The sequence below is a fragment of the Fukomys damarensis genome, unplaced genomic scaffold (assembly GCF_012274545.1).
Source record: "Fukomys damarensis isolate Sample0158 unplaced genomic scaffold, DMR_v1.0_HiC HiC_scaffold_28, whole genome shotgun sequence".
Taxonomy (NCBI): Eukaryota; Metazoa; Chordata; class Mammalia; order Rodentia; family Bathyergidae; genus Fukomys; species Fukomys damarensis.
The window spans coordinates 33,349,551-33,369,001 of NW_022900940.1; the positions used below are offsets into that span (position 1 = coordinate 33,349,551).

Consider the following 19,451-nt stretch of genomic DNA (forward strand, 5'->3'; position numbering starts at 1 on the left):
TTTTGAGGCAAAGTCTAACGGAGTCACTGAGTTTTTTTGGCTGAGCTGAAATTGTGATCTTTCTTCAGCCTTCTAGAGTTCTAGGATTACAGGTCTGCACCACCAGGCCAGACTGAACTTAAGTATCTTATTTATGTCATATTGGTCTGGCGTTTCAACAAATTCATCACTCAACTGCAAAGTTTTTAAAATGTCAAATTCATCCAGAAAATGCGTTAAAGCTATTTTCCACTCTTGAAGTAATAAAGTTAGAAATATATTTCATAAAAGAATCAGACTAAAGGGGTATAACTTCATGAAGGTTTTGTTCAAGGATCACAAGAAACAGCAGGATAAATTCAATACACCAGTGTATTTTGATTGATGGCAGAGTATATATGTTTTTTCTTTAAAGTGAAATAACTCAGTGAAGCTTGTCATATTGTTTATGCTCCAGTCTCTCTTTCATATATATTTACTTTATATCATATATATAATTACTTTATAATTACATAATTATAAATATAATTTATATAATTTTGATTATATATATAATTACTTTAAGCATCAATATGGGCTTTTCTGTTTCAAATTCATCAGATATCTAGTAAAGAATTAGTATAATATCTTTTTTTTTTTTAGTATAATATCTTGAAGGTAGAAATCTATCTTCTGGGATAAACTACCAATTTTTACAACAGTTTTCTCATCAAGCAATCCCTCTTTATTAGGACTTTTGCATGTGTTTCTTTTGTTATACAAACAAAAAAATCAAGCAGACTTTCAGCAAGTAAAGAAACATTATTATAATATTCTATATTAAAACTTAAAATACTCAGAGTACCTAAAATTATATTTATCATCTGACCAGTGACTTAGTACCTGCCCTTTTGGAGAGTATTGTTATCTTTTTCTTGGCAAATGAGTTAAATTATCTTTTCAAATGGGACCAAATGGAGATTCTTAGAAATTGAAAGACAAACAGCAAAGTCAACAAGAATAAAAACAAAACCAAACAAAAAAAAGAGAAATTCTATTTGAAATGAAAAGGCATTCAGGACCAGCACTAAGGACACATTTTCAAAGGGAGAAGGCTTCGATGAATACACGTCAACAGCAGAACACAGCCGTGCAGCGGCCTCATCAGATTGCGCCCCTGAGACCTGCGGTTTTCGTAATTATAATGTGATTATTTTGAAATGGCGGGAATGGTATGCTGATACTTATCTCTGAGTAGCCAAGTTTCCTAAATTGGACATCATTTATGCATTCATACATTCATCCGCCTATCCAATAATTATCGGACACTTAGTATGTGCCACACACTCACTCTGTAAATGTTGGAGAAGGATCCGCAACAAGCCAGGCAAATTCTGCTCCCCAGTGAAGCTTCGATTTCAATCAAGCAGAGAACAAACAACAAGAGCAACCAGCTGTTGGAAAAGTTGTTTCAGACAGGCATAGATATTATGAAAATGAACAGGGTGACATGATGGAGTGGCCAGTGGTGGGTCACGGTATCTGGATTATCAGGAAAGGGCTTTGAGGATTGTGTGGTGCAAAGCTTCTCAAAGTTGGATGTGCCTACCAGTCACCTGACGATCTTTTGAAATCCAAATTCTGATTTGTAGGATCTGCGGTTTTGCATTTCAAATGAACTCCCACATGATCTTGATGCATCAGGCTTTCATACCACACTTTGAATATTATGGACTTGATACAAGAGGTGGGAATGGTAAATTGAGTCGGGGTATGAGCAACGTGTTTTAATGATAATCGTGGGTAGTGATGTGGGGCAGGAATGGAGAAATGCCCAGCTCTCTCTCCATCTCATTTCCAGTTTTCCCTCTTTTGTTTCACAAGAAGCCCTGGTGGAAGACATGGTGGAAATATATGAACTCTGAGATCCTGGGCTTTGATTCTCTCTCTTCCTCTTCACAGCACGGAGGACTTGAGCAGTTTACTTCTTGAAGGAGGCTTAGATAACCAGTCTGGCGTATTAAATAGTAAATACATGACATCACGATAGACACTCCGTTCTGGCTGACCCAATATCACTTAAAGGGTAAAAGCATATAAACCAAACCAAAGCACTTTGATTTCCTAGGCTCTCTTGCACCTAGAAATGTTCATGACCATGTAGCAGCATTGTGATCAATGGCCTACAGATAGAAAAGTCTGGCAGGAAGGGAAGGCAAAGAGAAGAAAATTCTTGCAAACAAAGACCAAGCCTCATAGGAAGAATTTCTTGCCCTTTGTTTACTTTTCTTACTGACTGAACTGCAGAAATTCTTCTAATGGTGTAGCACGTAGTTTATACCCATGCAGTGACAAGTTAGAAGATAAAAAACAGCAAATGAACAACAGCAGAGCGGAAAGGCCAAAAGATCCTCATGCCCACCAGTACTGCAAAGTCATTAACTCCAGCCATGGGCTACTAATGAAGACATTTTGAAATATGAGAAAAAATAAGCCCTTTGTATTCAAGCTTGCGTTAGTTGGGTTTTCAGGTTTTTACAACTAAATGTAATGCATTCCAGTTATTAGTAAAATTAGTCATTATCATTACTTCTTCTAAAGGCAATTAGTAGCAGCAAAAGCAAAACAAAACTTTTTAATGCTCTTGCCATAACCTGCTGCTGCTTGCAAAAGTTAGACTATCAAGAAATGCCATTTTATTTGAATTCTGATTTGTATCATTATTGAAGATAGTATAAGAAGCTTCACATATCAACTCCTAAATTCTCAAGACAAATTCGAAGTGCCCATATTTTAGAAATTGTAGTTGAGATTTCTTCAAGTCTATGATAAGTGATGATGTTGTCACATACGGAATAATCCAGTGTCAACCATCATTTCAAAGCAAATCTGGGATGCTATAAGAAATAAGGGGAAAACACTGCATTGGACCCTCAGCCTGGAAAACATGGTACATATTATTTATTATATTCCATTGTTTTAAAGGAAGACCAAATTAGTTTACTGAATGAACTGTTGTGAAAATTATTTGTGAAGCCAAACTGAGCATGGGGGAGAGAAACTTTCAAAGAAAATTGAACACAGTTACATAGGTGAAGGTCTTCTAGTAAAATTTGTTAGTAAATAAATCTTCACTCAGTGCCTACTATATGAGAGTTACTGTACGAAATGCAAAGGCACATAATGTGGTATGTTCATTTCAAGGCCTGTCAAGATTTGGGAAAGGCAAGATAGCACAAGTTTGGTACCTCAGTATAAGATGAGTGAGAAGGAATAAACAAGCAGCAAAGCAGAGATGTCTAAGGAGAGACATTCTCTATGAGCTAAAGTGATTTGAGGAAACCTGACTGTAAAGGAGAGATGAAATGGTAATTAAAAGGTGTGTTGTGGAGGGCTTTGCCAGTTGACAAATAATTTGAACTTAAAGCCTGCTGAAGATGAGCTAAGAGCACATCACAAATGGCTACAGTTATGTCTCTAATTTTAATAAGATGGTGCCCCCAAATGTCAGAAATAGTAAAATTTTTATTACTGAAGCTCCTAGTTTTCATACCCACCACTCTTTTGAAACTGCAATCTAGCAGTCTTCAATTTCCGAATGTAATGGGCAGATCTGGCCTTATCTGATTTACCTAATCTACAACATTTGGCTGTATCTAATTCTTCACCATTATTTCTCTGTCTCCTCTACTAACAACCTCCTCCTGGCTCTTCAAATATTAGCTTGTTCCTTCCAGGGTTCTGCCCTTGGTTCATTTTTGCCCTCTCTCCTCTGGAAGCTCATCTGTGACGCTTATGTGCACCCCCATCAACATACTGCTGGCTTTCCAGGGTGGATCTTCAGCCCATAACTCTCTCACGGTCTCCCGATTGCACATCTTGCCACAAGTCTGTACAGTGCACGCAGACACTTGGCACATCCAATAGAGAATCCACTAATGTTCTTCTGAAGTTGCTTTCTCTTCTTTTCTCCACCAGGATAAAAATCACTTTAAGCATATGCTTGGTAAGGCTGCTATAACAAAATGGCACAAAGTAGGTGACCTAAACAAGAGGGATTTATTTTCTCACAGTTCTGAAGGCTGGGGGTCAAGGTGCAGGTGTTCCATAGTTAAATTCCTGAGGACTGTACCCTTGACTTGCAGATGGTTGACCAATCTATATAGGACACATTCCCTCTCTGCAGTACACCCTGCGTGTCCTGTCTTCTCTTCTCTTAAAGACACTAGTCTGGTTGGATTAAATGAAGTCATTAGTTCTTTAAAACACCTACCTATAAATACAGCCATATTCTGAATTACAGGGATTTAGAGCTTCAGTGTACAAAGTTGGGGCGTAAGAGACACAATCAGTTTAGAGCAGCCCTTAAACTCAAATCTGAGAGTTCATTAGTCCTCTTCTTCATTCATTTCCACTCTCTGCACGGGTCTGTTTTAAGTATTAAGTATACCTCCAGCTCACCTAAACTCCTTAGAAGGGTGAAGAAAGTCTGTAGAATTTAAAACCTGCCTGTCTGTGGTCAAACTTCATTGCCCGACTTTTATACTTTTCTGAACAAAGGTCAAATACTTATTCTATCACTTGGAATTCACATCCCTTCCCTTCAATAAAATTCCACTTATCTCTCCAAGATTTGCTTCAGTGTCATTTTCCCTGGGAAGTTCTCCTTGACTGCTCTGGGGCAAACTTGCCTCAGCCAGTCTTGTTCCTCTTGAAAGTTTATCATTTCTACCCTTCTGCTATCACTGAGCAGACTAAAGTGCATTTCCTGCATCCGTCTTCTCTGCGACCATAAATAAGCATTTCAGGGATAGGGGCTGAAGGACAAGAGAGAAAGAGAACGTACACCCTGGAGTCTGACTGCATGTGTGTACATCTTAGTTTTAACATTTTTTACCTATCAACTTTGTCCAGTTCTTTACGTTCGTGGGAATGGACCAATACTTATTTCATAAGTTTTAATGAGAAACAAATGAGGTAACATAAGTGCAGCACCTAGCATTAAACATGGACTCAGTATACACCTGTTGGATTTTTGGGGTGTAAAACAGATAATACAGTAGTGAATTAGGAGACTCAATTTCTGAAAAGGGAAGGAGCCTTGTCTAAATTTTAAAAGCCAGTATGTGGATGAATGAGGACTCCAGCTGAGATTTAGATGAGCCCAAAGGATGCTCTCCTCCAAATCCCAATTCAATACTGAAGGCAGAGTGGGTGCTCAGTTAATATTTGCTGAATTACTCAGTGTATTATGAATTTATTTTTACAATGATATTAAATTTTAAACGCAACTTTAAAATTAAGTCTATTTAATTAATTATATTTAAATTTTAATTAAAAAAAATTAAAGCCCCCTTGCAGTTACTTAACTTCACAAACATCCACTATGAAACTCTGAGAAAGGTTTTGCTAATTTTTCTCTACTTTTGTGGATCCTGTGACCAGAAAGACTTTGCATACCCAGCTACTTATATTGGGAAAATCTCATGTTTCTCTTTTTTCGCTCTTTATAAAGCAAGCAAGACTTCTAATTAGCAAGAAAAAAAAACAAAAACACAATTGCCAACATAATTGATGTACAGACCTAAATTTTACATTAAAAATATATCTACCAATAAGGAAAGCTGTAAACAGGGCCTTGTATTAAATTTACTCAGTAAGTAATGCTAAATGTGGACATAGGAGTTCATAGTGTGACACTTTGGGGGGTGGAAATAATATGTCAAAAACAGTATTTTATTTATTTATTTTTTGAGACAGGCTCTCCCTGTGTAGTTCAGGCTGGCCTTGAACTCACTATGTAGCCCAGGCTGGCCTCGAACTCACAGTGATCCTCCTGCCTCAGCCTCCCAGAAGACTGGCTAAGGAGAGTATTTTAGCCAATGAATTTTTTTTCCCATTGGTACTTTTTGGGTATGCAGTACAGTTACATCTGGTAAAACCCTCCAGATTTCTGCTGACTTCTTTCTCTCTCGGTCACACACAAATGCAAACATGCAAACCAAATGACCAGCTGAAAGCTACTGCCAGGTACAAACAGTGCTTCGTATTTTGTGTTGATCTTCTTCTGCTAGTGCTATTCATGTTGGGAAGTCTTCACTGTACTCTGAACTATGCAGTATTTTCTATAAAATGTTTTTTTTACCTTTACTCTGCTTACTAGAATATCTAATCCTCCTTTTTAAAACAAATAAAATCAGCCTTTTTTTCAGGGTTGATTTTTGTTAGCTTCCGTGACACACAGGGAACTGTTTAATATTCCATAAAAGCTAAAAAATATGCAACATAAATTCATGGAATGAATCCTTTTAAAAGATTTGCAAAGCTTATTTGTGTCTTAAACTATTTTACTGTCATATAGCACAAGGTATAGGACACACATTTGTTTGCAATATGCTATTCTAAAAACCTCTATAATTCTTAAGTCAAACATAAAATAAAATTTTGCACTTGTACGTTCTGAGGTACAGCACTTTAGAGGAAACTGAGAAATGTCTTATTATTCAATCATCTTGGCTTCACTTATCCTATCAATTTATTTTTTTACCTAATAAAGTGAGGCAGTTAGGTTTCTATATTGTGATAAATTGTTTTCTCATTCTCATCTAATCATGTAGGAACATGAACTTGTGGTTTCTGTCAAATGAGTCTTTATTACAAAGGTGAGAATATAAATGTGTGTGAGCCTCTGTGAGTTTGGACTACACACAAAATACTGACTGCTAAGAGATATGAATATTTATCAGTTGCTATTATTAAAAAGGCAAATTTTTCCTCCCCAAGTTATTTTGAGTAAACAATTTCAAAATGTTACTCCATCTGTCAATGCTTTTTGAAAACAGTACAAACCTTCTTTTTTATCTTCTGGAGTAATCTTCACTTTTGTATCTGTTATATCCTTGAATGAGGCCAGAAAAAGTACCACATCTCCTTTTTCATTCTTTATAGGGACGATATCCAGTAGACACCAAAACGGAGACCCTGCAACGGTAACGAAAGGACAAATAGCCATTGCTTCTTGTCTGTTCTCTAGAAAGCCCAGTCATTAATAAAAATAAAGCCCTCACTGTTTTCCTCTACCCCACCACTCCCCCACCTTAAAAATGTCAGTTTTCCAGTTCAGTCCATGTCTAGCCCATGCACATCTCTTCATTCCCAAGTGAAATGCTTTCTTGAAAATACTGCAGCACTTTAAACAAAAATGTGCATCTTTAAACAAAAATGTTCACTTCTGCAGGCATCATGCAAATATTTCTCCTTTGAGCTTGTTCGTGTGGAAGCATCCCACTTGATGAGAGCTAGCCCCATCCCACCCCAGCACACAGTGGTTTTAAGGACTTCATTTGGAATGAGTTTGCTCTAGGTTTATTTAGTCAATTTAAAAACCAATGATCACCCACTAGAGGGGCTAAAATAAAAAGATGGAAAATGCAAGTTAGAGAGGAGTCTTTTAGACTCTCATACATTTTGGACTGGTTTCAAAGTAATACATGTATTCTAACAACTGTTCGGTAGTATGAAGTTTTAGCTTATAGAACATTCTACATCAGTGTGAATGGATGACTTATAATTACTTATAACCAAATGGATGATACCACCAAGATAATTTTGAGCAAAAGCAGCCAGACAAAATGAGTGGAGTGAAATATAAATACATTTACACTAAGTATAAAAACAGGCAGAACTACTACTAATCTATGGTGTTAAAAGTCATTTTAGGGATGACTACTGAAGACAGTGACAGAAAAGCACACAGAGCAGGGAGTTCTGGGATGCTGGTTAAATTTTGTTTCATGAACTTCATCATGTTTACACAGCTATATCCAGTTCCGTAAAATGTGTATTTTTCAATATACTACATTTCAAGAATATATTTACAAAATGTAACTGTACTGTATACCTCAAATGTACCAATAAACTCAATGAGAGAAAAAAGAATATATTTACAAAATAATCAAAATTAATCCCACTTTTTGAGCAAAATAACCACGAGAAACACCATTAAGACAAGTTCAAAAATAAAGTAGCCAAAGGGTCTTAAGGCTTATATTATTAAATATTTTAAATCTACTTTTAAATACGTATTTTAAAAATACATAAAATTTCCTGCACAATAATTCCTACTAAAAGGGATTCTGAATAGAAATATTTGAAAATGATAGAAATGATAGATGTTTAATTGAAAATAAAACTGTTAATCTCTTCACACATATTTTTCATGATGGGAAAAGAGACTTCAATACTGTGCATTTTCATTTATTTGACAGTTAATTTCAAAGCCAGAGTATAAGATTAAAAAAAGACTTAGAAATATCCAATATTTTGAAAGATCTGACAACTTCCAACACAGCTGACATAGCCTTAGAATCTATTGTTTGAGTACCACATGATGCTATTGATCTACACTTAGAGGCTATTCTATGTAAGAATAACATTTTATCATAGCTGGTAGCATAGTTTTTGAATATGAATGAATTTACAATAAAAATGTCTTGTATGCTGCTATCATAAAATACACATGGAAATCACTAAATATGATAAAATATGCCTGCTCCCCCATATCCTCCCAGCACATTCAGAGTCATGGTTTCCTGCTTGCTCTTTTGATTTAGACCTTGGTCTTGCCATTCTTTCATCTGGCCCACGGTCTATGCTGGAGAACCCTCGTTTCAATACTTTATCACCAGCCTCCAGGAAACGGGGGCTCTAACCACTGCCCCAACACTGATTAGCTATGTGATTAGAGGCCAGTCAGTTAACCTCTCTGGAACTTGGTTCCCTCCACTGTAACATCCTTGTATCTGTATTTAGTAGCGGAGACAGTATCCCCCGCAAATGCTAAAAACTTAACTCCTGCATTTGTGACTTACATGAGTGTAGAGCGCAAATGAGCAATAGCTCTGAACAAACATTGTTGTCCCCATCACCCCAGAATGGCTTTTATTTCAAATTTTATCTACGGCACCATTTCAACTTGGAGGGAGGCTTTTTCACCAATACTGTGACTATGGTAGAAACAAAGAGCCCTCAGGTTATGCTAACAGTCAGATCCTGGAGAAAGTAACAGCGAGGACTCAGAGAATGATGACTTGATATTTGGTTCACATTTTAAAGTCTCTCTGTCAGGTACTTTCCAAGAATATAACCAAATAATAGCAGGCTATTAATTTTTCTGAAAGTCTCTTTTATCTCTGCTCTCAGACAAGCATCATTATGGTCTCCACTGCGCCTCTATCCAGGTGCACCCATGTACTCTGGAAAGGAGAAAAAGCACCGAATGAGGTGAAAGCCAAGGAAATAGCTGCTAGCACGGCAATATTCTCTAATCAGCTCTTTATGCATAGCCCTCATTTCACATTATGTTCTGGGAGAACTGAAAATTTCTTTGAATTTTACCTTTTAAACGGTGAGATGTAATATTTCACATTTTATAAATTCAATGAGATTTTATTCATACAGGTCTCCCTAAGTTCAACCTTTGTGATTTGACATGAACTAGGATGGGGTCTGCATTTCCAGGGTCTAGATGACAAAAAATTCTTAGGAAAATAATATAAAAGACTGGTAGATCTATTTCCTTTGTTTTCTCCTTCTCTTTCCCTCCCTCCCTACTTTCCTCCCCCTCTCCTTTCCTGCTCCCCTCTTCCCTTTCTCCTCTTTTCCTTCCTTCCTTCCTTCCATCTTTCTCTCCTTCCTTTTTTCTTTCAGCTGCTGCTTTAGCTTTATCCACACCAACTGCGTTACAAATTTAGTTTGAAATCTCTAAATTTAGAGAGCAAAGCATATGCCAAGTGTTTCTTCTTCCAAAAGGAGAAGATGGGGGCCAAGAGGTACAGATCAGATTCAAGTGAGACCCTTCACTCTTAGCTCATGTATTCTCCCTTCTCTGCTTTGCCACGTCTCTCTGCCAGACCCTCATTCTGGCTCTCTGACAATGTCTTCAACATTGCATGACTTCAACATGCAAGACTATTCAGTATGGCATGACTTTTCTTGTCTCACACATGGGCATGACGATGACCAACTTCTTTCAGTCAAAAGCAACTCAGGCCCAGCGCAATAAATTTCTTGTGCAGTGATCATGGGAGTTACCAAGTCCCTCAGCGTTGACTTCAGAGATGTGAATGACTCTTAAGAACAGGGGTAGAGGGAAGCAATCTTGTGTCAGTTTTTAACTCCTTCTGTATATAGCAGCGGTAATTATTGTGTGAGTCGGGGAGTGCCAGAACAAATGAGGCTCTGCCAGGATTTAAGTTAATAACACCTTTAATTTCCATGGATAAATGCAATTGATGGAGGAAAAAAACAGGGTTTATACCTTATATGGTAAAGTTTACTTTTGGAATCGAATAAATAGACTACCCCACATCTTTTTTGGCACTTCCTTCTTCCTGATTACGAAAGCAAGGTACAAAGGAATTTGATTTATAAATATTCAGAATTGCTTTCCATATACCACCTACTTCTACAAAATTTTTTTTGGCAGAAAAAAGAAACTCATGATAACGCTTCCAGCATGAATCCATGATTTAATACCGAAAAGTACAGCTATAAAGAAATTAGAGTTGTGAGTGGTTCCATTCTCTTCAGCGATTGTGTTCTCGTGATGGGAAGTAGTATTGTTGCTCAGTGTAACACAATGGCTCAAAGTGGGATAGGAACACTGTGTGTCCTCACTTTTTTTTTAACGTTAAGCAGAAGCTTGAATGATACATGATAAATACATGTGACCTTTATGAGATTATGTCAATAGTAAATATACTGAGTGCTGTATAACTAAGCATTTTCAGGTGCCTCTCACATTTCACATGAAGTCTAATGAGTCTTGCTCTCTAAAACCATTATCTCAGTGCTGCTTATGATGTAGTGAGATGTTGGCCAATTTTAGAAATCAGTCCAGAGATATACACTGGGATAGCAGAGGGGAAACAGCTGCAAGTGTTGCTGCAAACAAGGCTGCTTCCAGAGGCAGGTTAGTGCCAGGACCCTGGTGTCTGTAGCAGAAAGGGTGGGACAGTAACAGAGTTTCTCACTTGTGCTCCCACCTTGTTCTAGTCTTGGTCACCTCTCACTCGCTCTTCACAAGTATTTCCTCTGGATCTAGTTTTCCTCCCATGTTTTTTTCCAATAATCTTTGAAAAATATAGGGCCCTGTGTCAATGGCTTGTTTCAGCTTGTGCAAATCATGAGCACAGCATCCCAGAATCTCATCAATACGGAAGGTCTATTTTCAAGGATCTACAAAGAAAAGCAAGGGTGGGGGAGGCAGTGTGCGGAGACAACAGGAAAGTGCTTCCTTAAAACGGAAAGGGTGATTTCCTGGATTACCTACCCACAGCTGCATGGGAAATCATCCTCTCTGGCACTCTCACTAGGTCATCATGGTGTTTAACAAGTACTGTGTCTTTAGGAAAATATGTGAAGGCTTCACCTTCGTGCAATGAGCACCTCTGCTGGGACCATCTGTCCCTGCTGAGGGCTGTGTCTTTCTTCGACAGCTCTGGCTCAATCCCGTCTCCCAGGATGTTCCTCTTCACACTCTCCTAGGATGCTTCAGAATGGTGATGTGTGGAGCGCGGCAGCTCTACGCAGGACACACAGGAGCACCGCAGAACATATCTCTTCCGAGACTGGAAATAACAAAGGCAACCCAGCCCCCAAAAATGCCTAAGTCAAGGCTGTCATTTTTCCAGTGATCCTTGAGGCAAACAAGGTCATAGGTGACTGATCACTGTGAGAGGGCAGGAAAAGTTCTAATCCTACAAATTTGTTTTCATGATTGCTACTGCTGAGCTACTTCTCTCTGAGAACACAGCACTGATATAAACTCATTCCCTTGATACCTAACTTTAAGAAAACAACTCAAGATTTCTTCAAACTTTCTTGGCTCAGTGAGAAAGAACTTCAATCGAATGAGAGTTTGAAGATTAAGCTAACCTTCTTTAATTGCATAGGGCTTTAATTGAATGAATCTACATTTGTTTGTTTGTTTTCCAGGCAATGGGAATAATTGTTTGTACCAATAAACAAACATAATGTTCACATGAGTGCAGTATGGAAAAGATAGGCTTGGATTCTGGGATTATCTAGTGTAGAGCCCAAAAGAAAATATTTGGAGGTTATATTGCAAGCTATTGGACATAAAGTTACTCACCCATTCCATATGTATTTGTTGAGGTCCTTGTGAAAGGTATTGCTTTGGCTGGTTGTCTATACCAGGAAGCAAAACAGAACAGATCTCTGTCTTACGCCTTCAATTTATATTTTAGTTTGGAGAAAAAATACCAATAAACTATAAACGATATATAAGTAAATCGTATAGTTTATTAGAAGGTCTTAAGTATTATAGTAGAATAAAAAGTAGAGCAGGGTAAGAGGAAAGTGTCGGAGAGTATGCAAGAAGAGGGTGCAAGACTGTACAACAGTTTTTAAGGAATTGCTTATCAGGTGCTACTTACTATTGCTTCTGAGTACTAAAGGAGTGGTGTATTATTCCAGGTCCTCCTAGAACAAGCCGGGGGGGAAAACCGTGATGTCACTTTGACGTCAGTAGAAGGACAAACGTAAGACAAATCACGTGAGGGTGTCTTAGGTTGTGTTGCAGTTGTAGGAGGCCTCACAAGGCCTTAGGGAGTTGTCTGACTGAAGCACAGGCCTGTCGTAGGAAACACTGCCTCACCTTCTCACTGGCTGAGAGAAACACATGAGCGGAAGTTTAGCCTTTGTTTCGGAGGATAGCACCTGGGGCTGTCAGTCGACTACTCTCTCTCATCAGAGACATGGGAAACAAGCTCCCGTGGCTTCCCCAGCCCAGTTTTATCAGAATGGCACCCCCGCCCCTTCCTCTTGTATTGCATCTTCAATTCCACTAGGACACAAGGCTCCTCTCTGCAATGCAGGCTTCCTACCACCATCTGTCCCTCGTTGGTTCGGCCCAAACCAGTCAGTCAGAGGTCTTCCCAAGACCGAAAGTGAAAGTATTAGGTTCATTCAACAATGAAGGCCAGAGAATCTTTATCCCTGCTCCCTAGACCTCACACAAGGGACTCCTTGACTTTGTCATCATTACATACATTACACCAAGTTTTTGATAAATTATTTTTACTTAACAATCAGAATCAATTTATATTGTTTATGAAAAGTTATATATACAGAAAAGCAGAGTCGAGATAAACTGGGAAGAATACAGAGCTAAGATGCCATTGCATAAGGCCAGAGTCCTGTATTCTCTGTTTACTTACTGATTATCCTGAGGAAGACTTGTGCACCTCAATGTACCACATGTGCATATTAGATACGAAGCGACTTTTCGAGATTCAGAGTTTTGAAAAGACTAAGATTAAGGGCTTTGAAGTACAGTGTGTATTTTATTTTTTCATTTTTGTTTGTTTGTTTTTTGAGACAAGGTCTTGCTAGGTAGTGCAGGCTGGCCTTGAACTCACAGTGTAGCCTAGAATGGCCTCAAACTCTAGGAGGTCCTTTTACCTCACCCTCCTGAATGCTGGGATTACAGGTGTGGGCCATCATACATGTAGCCATTTTGTACATTTTAAATAGTTTAGCTGTACATATAATGCTTTTATTCCTTAGCTATAAAAAGTCAGGCACAACCATTATTCAATATTAATATTTGCTAAAGTCAGTGGTGGTGTAGGGTGGATATCTGTTGTAACACCCTCTGTAATGCTCTAGAATATTTGTCTATAATACTCTCTGTCTTTTGTGTATGAATGAAACAATTCATGATTTTTTTTAAGGGAAGGAAATACACATCTTACCTATTCTTTGGAACACATATTTCACCATTTCCTTGAATGTATAATCTAATATTAATTTGAAAAAGGCAAAATCATTTCAGATTTCTGGAATTAGAAAAGATCTTAGAAATGATAAGAAGACAATCCTGAGTTCAGAGTTGTTGAGTAAACTGTCTATGGCCAAGATATTAATTGTTGGAAGAGTTGGAACTCGATTCGTATGACTGTCACTCTCATAAGTGTTCTGCTAAGACAGTGCTTCTTCATTGTTTCATAAAACAAATGAAGGAAAACTTATCAAAGAAATTGACAATGTAATTATAGAATCCCAAGTGGAAAAATTATACTTGTACATATTATGGTTAAAATAAGGTAGGAGATACAATAAATTCAGCCTTGATCAAGTCGTTTTTCAAGAAATTAAGTTTAGAACAAGGTGGGGAAAAGCAGGTGAAAAGGGATGAAAAATAGGTCCTATGTGAGAAAGCAGAAATGTTGAGTTGAAAATTAGAAATAGATGAAAAAGAATTGAAAAGAAATAGCTAAGACTCTTATGTCAACTCCCAAGTGTATAAATATATGATTACAGTTTTAGGTGACAATTTAGCACTTTCCAAGAATACGCAGACAACAAACAGACTGAGTGTTTCTTCCATTGTGCAAACTCAACTCGCAACACAGACTCGTGAACACAGTGCCAGATTGCCCTGAGTCACAACTTGGCAGGCATGCGAGGCAAAACACTTAGACATCTTCCACAACTCATTGCTTCTCTCCTAAAAAGGATTGGACACCTCACCAGCCCTGGAGGCAAAACCCTGCTGCATTGTCATACACAAATTCCTCAGATAAGGCACAGTCTCCGGCAAGATTAACTCCGCATTGTTTATTAGACACCTGTCCAAGGAAGACATCGTTTTATGGAAAATAAGTTTGTACAGAAAATTTTCTCACCATGTTCCATAGGATTATAAGCATTATCCCCCAACAGAAAAGAGGTACATTTTTAGCTTAATATGTGTAATTAACATACAAAAATTTAAAACTCTCCTAAACTGAGAGGGCTCCATCTTGATACTGAACCTATCCGATTTGGTTTAGCAAATTCATTTTATAAAGGGCAAGACGTGAACATTTTTGCCTTTGCAGTTCATATCACTGTCTCAACTACTGAACTCAGCTGTTGTAGTGCTAAAGCAGTAATAGATAATACGTAAGCTAATGAGCGTGGCGATTTTCCAGTGAATCTTCACTTACAAAAATAGGCATCCTGCTGGGTAGAGGCCATAATATGCCAGCTCCTGATATAGAAGCTGACACATTTCCATACACTAGAGGTTAACTCTAGATTCTTAGGACTTTTAACCAAACTCTATTACCAAAGCATTTAAGAAGCACTATTTGTTAGTTTATGAACCAGGAGGTCTTTCTTCAGATAGAATGATGATAGCTCGTAAAAGCGTTCCCAATCACACAGCCCCGTTTTCCTAATAAAGACTAATATTTCCTTTCCTATTGGGTAATGAAACTATATTTAATTATTCTTCACCTGAAAAATAGCTGTGACTATCAAAGGCCTAGAGGGATCCCTGAAAGGTTTTTTTGTTTTTAATTTCCAAATCCACGAACAGGAGCCACTTTGGGAATTCTGGCACCGAGTAGGAACTTTATGAGTCCCACCACAAAGCTAAATGCATGCAAATCAGGAGTCTCCAGGAGTGAAATGAAATTGTGGTCAGTCTGTACAGAGTATAGGCCAAAGCAACAGAAGCTAAAAGGCGTGTGAAACTTCCATTCTGGCAGTCTCCATTGAGAGTGGAGAAGAACAGGCACTTTCTGAATCACTGTAGAACTTATATATAGCGAAACCACCTTCGGTCATCAGAGCCTTTTATTTTCTTAACACCAAAACACAATCTGAGTTTTTAGCTTCCCATGTAGTACTGTCTTTTTTCAGCACTGCTAACAAGATTTCTTTTGCTGTTTCAGCTTTCATGTATTTCTGAAACAGAGCGCTTTTTTTTAAAGTAGTGGAACATGGTGTTTCAAAAGATGTTAGTGAGACCCAAGTTGAAGAATTCTGAGAAATAAAGCTTTCTAAAATAATAGCTGTCTTTGTCACAGGGAAAATCAGCTCTCTAAGGATAACCTGGTGGTACTGCCAGGTGGTAGATATTCCAAGTCATCAAATATTTTTGACCAAAAAGTTATTAATTATACATACTAAGCAAACCGACACAGACATGAAAACCGAGAGCCGTGCCGTGGCCGTTCTCCACTCTCACTGGACGTACACACAGTCACAGACCTAACAAAGCCAAAGCCAGACTGTGGTGGTTTCTGCTGCAGATGCGCATGTTAGGGCCTTTCTTGACACGTCCGCCTTTCTCACTCCTTCCCCCAGTCCTGTCTATCTCAGCAGCTACCCCGCTGAAACTGTCTCTGAAGACATTTCCTCCTCAGCATTCACTGCCGCATTAGAGAAAAGCCTAGCGTCTCAAGCTTTGGTGCGCATCGGATTCACCTGGAGGGCGGCAGATGGCTAGGACCTAACCCCAGATTTGACTCAGAAGGGCCGAAAAATCACACTCCTCCCAGGTCCTATTTAAGCTGGGTCTTCAGGTCATGCTCCGAGTAGCATGTTCAGAGTGACCATCATTTCTGGTGTGGATTAGTGGCCTCACACAGTAGGAAAAATGATTGTTGTAAAATAAAGTATCCTATATACAACTTCCCTGCTTAACGTACTTAAAGTTCACTTAGTTAATTCTCATGTAATCAGTGAATTCTCATGCCTGAGCATGGTTTACAAAACCCTGTGCAAGTTATCCTGCTGACCTTCCCATTTTATGCCTACCTGTCTTAAGGTTACACTAGCCTTCTTTCTACTTCTCAAACAAGACGGGCTTCTATAGGACCCTGGCACATGCAGCTCCCGTGGTCTAGAATGCTGTTTTCCTCTCCTTCAGGTAGGTAATTTCTGCTCATCTTCTAGACTCAATTCACGTATCATTTTGGTAAAAAGTAGCAGAGCTGGCTGGAGAAATGGATGGGGCCTGTCAATTTCAAGATTCCAAGGCCAACAAGATGATTCTCAGGACTTCTTATGTAGAATTTCTCCAGGGACCCCCAACAGGTACTAGCTAAATTGCCCTAAAGCACACATTTCAGTAACAGATAAAAACTTTTTTGCCTTGTAAATGTTAATCGAGCCTGAAAATCAAAACAACAGGCATTTTTGTAGTCCTTGATTTTACTATAGCTTATTTCCTTCATCTCCTTCTCTTGCCAGCTTTAAGAAGCAAATACGTTTGCCTACTTTTCATATGAAAGATTATTAGGGAGTTAAGTGACAAAGATGACACCACGTTAGTGATTGCACAAGGATTTGAACTCATGTCTGCATACACAAAGGTCATACATAGTTTTTATTTTCCCATTCTAGTATACTGGGAATTGACAACAAGTATATTCTATGATATGATAAAACAGTTTCTACTGTATTTTTATTCTTAAATATGCATCTAAAAAAGAAGTGTGAATTCATTTGAACATCTCGCCAAGTTGTTCAAGGGAAATACTTAAACCAGTTCTTAGAGAGCTCTTTCAGCCTTGAGAGATAATCACATGCCAGACCTTCTAGGTAGAGCAAAATACATCTTCCTTTCACAGTCAGAGTAGTATTGTTGCCCATCATCCTAACCAAAGGCACAGGAATCCCTGAGCTGGGTGCAGGTGGCTGACACTGTCTGTATCCTCTGGTGGCTATTTCTCCAGCTACTTTTACCTTGCTCTTTCCTCCTGCTGTGGTCTAGGGAGACATTTGCCTCCCTTGGCTGCTTTTCTTGTTTACTTCCTTTGTGTCTGCACTGGCCCAACTTCCCAGAGGCAGCTGTGACAGACAGGGCCAGGGAAGAGAAGAAGAACAACAGTGAATAACCCTTCAGATCTCATCTTTTGTTCCTGAATTAAGATGCCTCCGAATACTCTGGCCATTTCCCGTGGAAACAGATGTTGACTTATCAAGCCCTCAGAGAACTCCAGAAGGCCACTCTCTTTATCTGTGTTAAGGCTGAGGACTGAAAGGTGTTCCTTATAGAAAAGAAGAAAATGTCCGAGCAATGGAGCCCATGTCCTGAAAGAAAAGGGGAGGTGAGGGGCACAGGTCTGAGGAAATCTGAAGGAAAGGCAACCAGAAAGTTGAATCTAGTCTTGATGGCTTTAAGTAACTTAATGAGAGGGTGAAGGGCAAAGGTGGGGGTCACGCTCCTTGCAGAAGGCTGAAGCACAAAGCCATAGGCAAGTGAAAACACGAATCACTAAAACACTTACACAATTAGTCATACTGAAGTATAGGGTGTGTTAAAGTGGTAATGATGAGGACTAAATTGAGAAGAAAGCATGGAAGAGACGAAGGGTGCGTTTAAAAAGATAAATTATAAACTGGGACCAAGCTAATGAATGTTTTTCTGGTGAGGGGAACATGTCAGCAGAGGAAAGAATATTCATCAAATGGTTATTGTGTTCAGGGCTTGTGTCATGGGCAGGTGGCCTGTGCAGTCGCCAAGGTCACCCGGGGTCAGAAGGGTCCCACACTTCCACTTAATGTTCTACTGTGGCTGCCTTAAAGTATTTGGGAATCTTTCAACACAGAAGTCTGTATTTAAAATTTTGAAATGGGTCCTGCAAATAATGTGAGTGGTCTTGATAATGTGTGCTGGAAAATGGTCCCCTCACTTCTTTGTTTAGCAGGTATCTATGAGGGTGATATTAAATCTCTACTTTTGATAAATAAACTGAGGCACAAATAAGCAAAGTTGCTTAACTAAGGAATATACTCACTGAATGGTAGCAACTTGGGATTCTAGTTTAAACTTTTCTGGTCGAAGCACTGCCTTGCTTCATGTAGCCTTTCAGAGCAGTCCTCGGTCTGAGCTTAGTCAGTGTAGCAGGAAGACCTTTGCCAACGCTCGAGCCTCCAAGTTCAGTCTCGTTTCTTCTCACCAATGAACATGCCTTGTTTCAAAGGGAGCATCTTTAGCTCCAAAGATTCTCAAACCCTGCAGTTATACTTCCTGTCTGGGTTGTAATGATGGAGTGACGAATGGCCACAGAGGAAAGAATAACGTGAGTTCTTTGCTTGGTAGTTGGCTTGTTCTTCCCGCCAGCCTGCAGGGATATGTCAAACTCATCCATCCACTTTCACGGATAGGGGAGGGAGCCATGGGCTTCCTGGGTAGGAAGGAAGCTTGGGTTTGCCACTGTGTGACTTGATGTTGAAGAATACAAGGGGCCACAGTCAGACTGCTGAGGCTTGAGTTCCCCCTTAAGTTCAATGTGAGTCAGTGTCTTTTACTGTGAAATGCGACATCAGTCATATCTGCCTCAGAGAGTTGGTGAAAGGTGAACTGAAGCAACAACAGAGCTTGACTACAATAAATGCTTAATAAATATTATTATTATTTTATGAGGTTGTCTCTACTGAGTCAGGAAGGAGCTAAGGCTGACTTTAAAGAGGTAACAATGTATAGGATTTCATAATACTGACCATGAGCCCTGCATCAGGCTTTGCAGCCTGATCTACTTGAGTCTCCCCCTCTCACCCAAGGCCCTCTCCTCTCTCTCCTCTCTCCTCTCTCTCCTCTCTTTCCTCTCTGTCTCCTGATTGTCTTGGCTAGAGTGCCTGGGTCAGCACAGAGCACTTTAACAATTGGACTTACGTAAAACCTCTGCTCA

At 39.0% G+C, this 19,451-nt stretch overlaps 2 protein-coding genes across 6 annotated transcripts in view; one reads left to right on the forward strand and one right to left on the reverse strand.

Moving 5' to 3' along the window:
* LOC104854315 (immunoglobulin-binding protein 1) overlaps positions 1 to 19,451 on the forward strand; it is a 563,742-nt gene that overhangs the window by 408,886 nt on the left and 135,405 nt on the right. For 2 of the 5 annotated variants that reach the window (XR_004514653.1, XR_004514656.1), the window contains one exon: positions 11,457 to 11,561. The exons of 2 other annotated variants lie outside the window; for them this stretch is intronic. The gene's annotated coding sequence lies outside the window, so the exon portion shown is untranslated. Of the gene's footprint in view, positions 1 to 6,906; positions 6,948 to 11,456; positions 11,562 to 19,451 lie in introns of those variants that run through there. One more of the 5 variants, XR_004514654.1, reaches the window with a different exon arrangement.
* Kcnh8 (potassium voltage-gated channel subfamily H member 8) overlaps positions 1 to 19,451 on the reverse strand; it is a 318,111-nt gene that overhangs the window by 184,073 nt on the left and 114,587 nt on the right. The window contains exon 3 of the mRNA XM_010612815.2: positions 6,808 to 6,939. Within this exon, the coding sequence (XP_010611117.1) occupies positions 6,808 to 6,939 (132 nt within the window). The remainder of the gene's footprint in view (positions 1 to 6,807; positions 6,940 to 19,451) is intronic.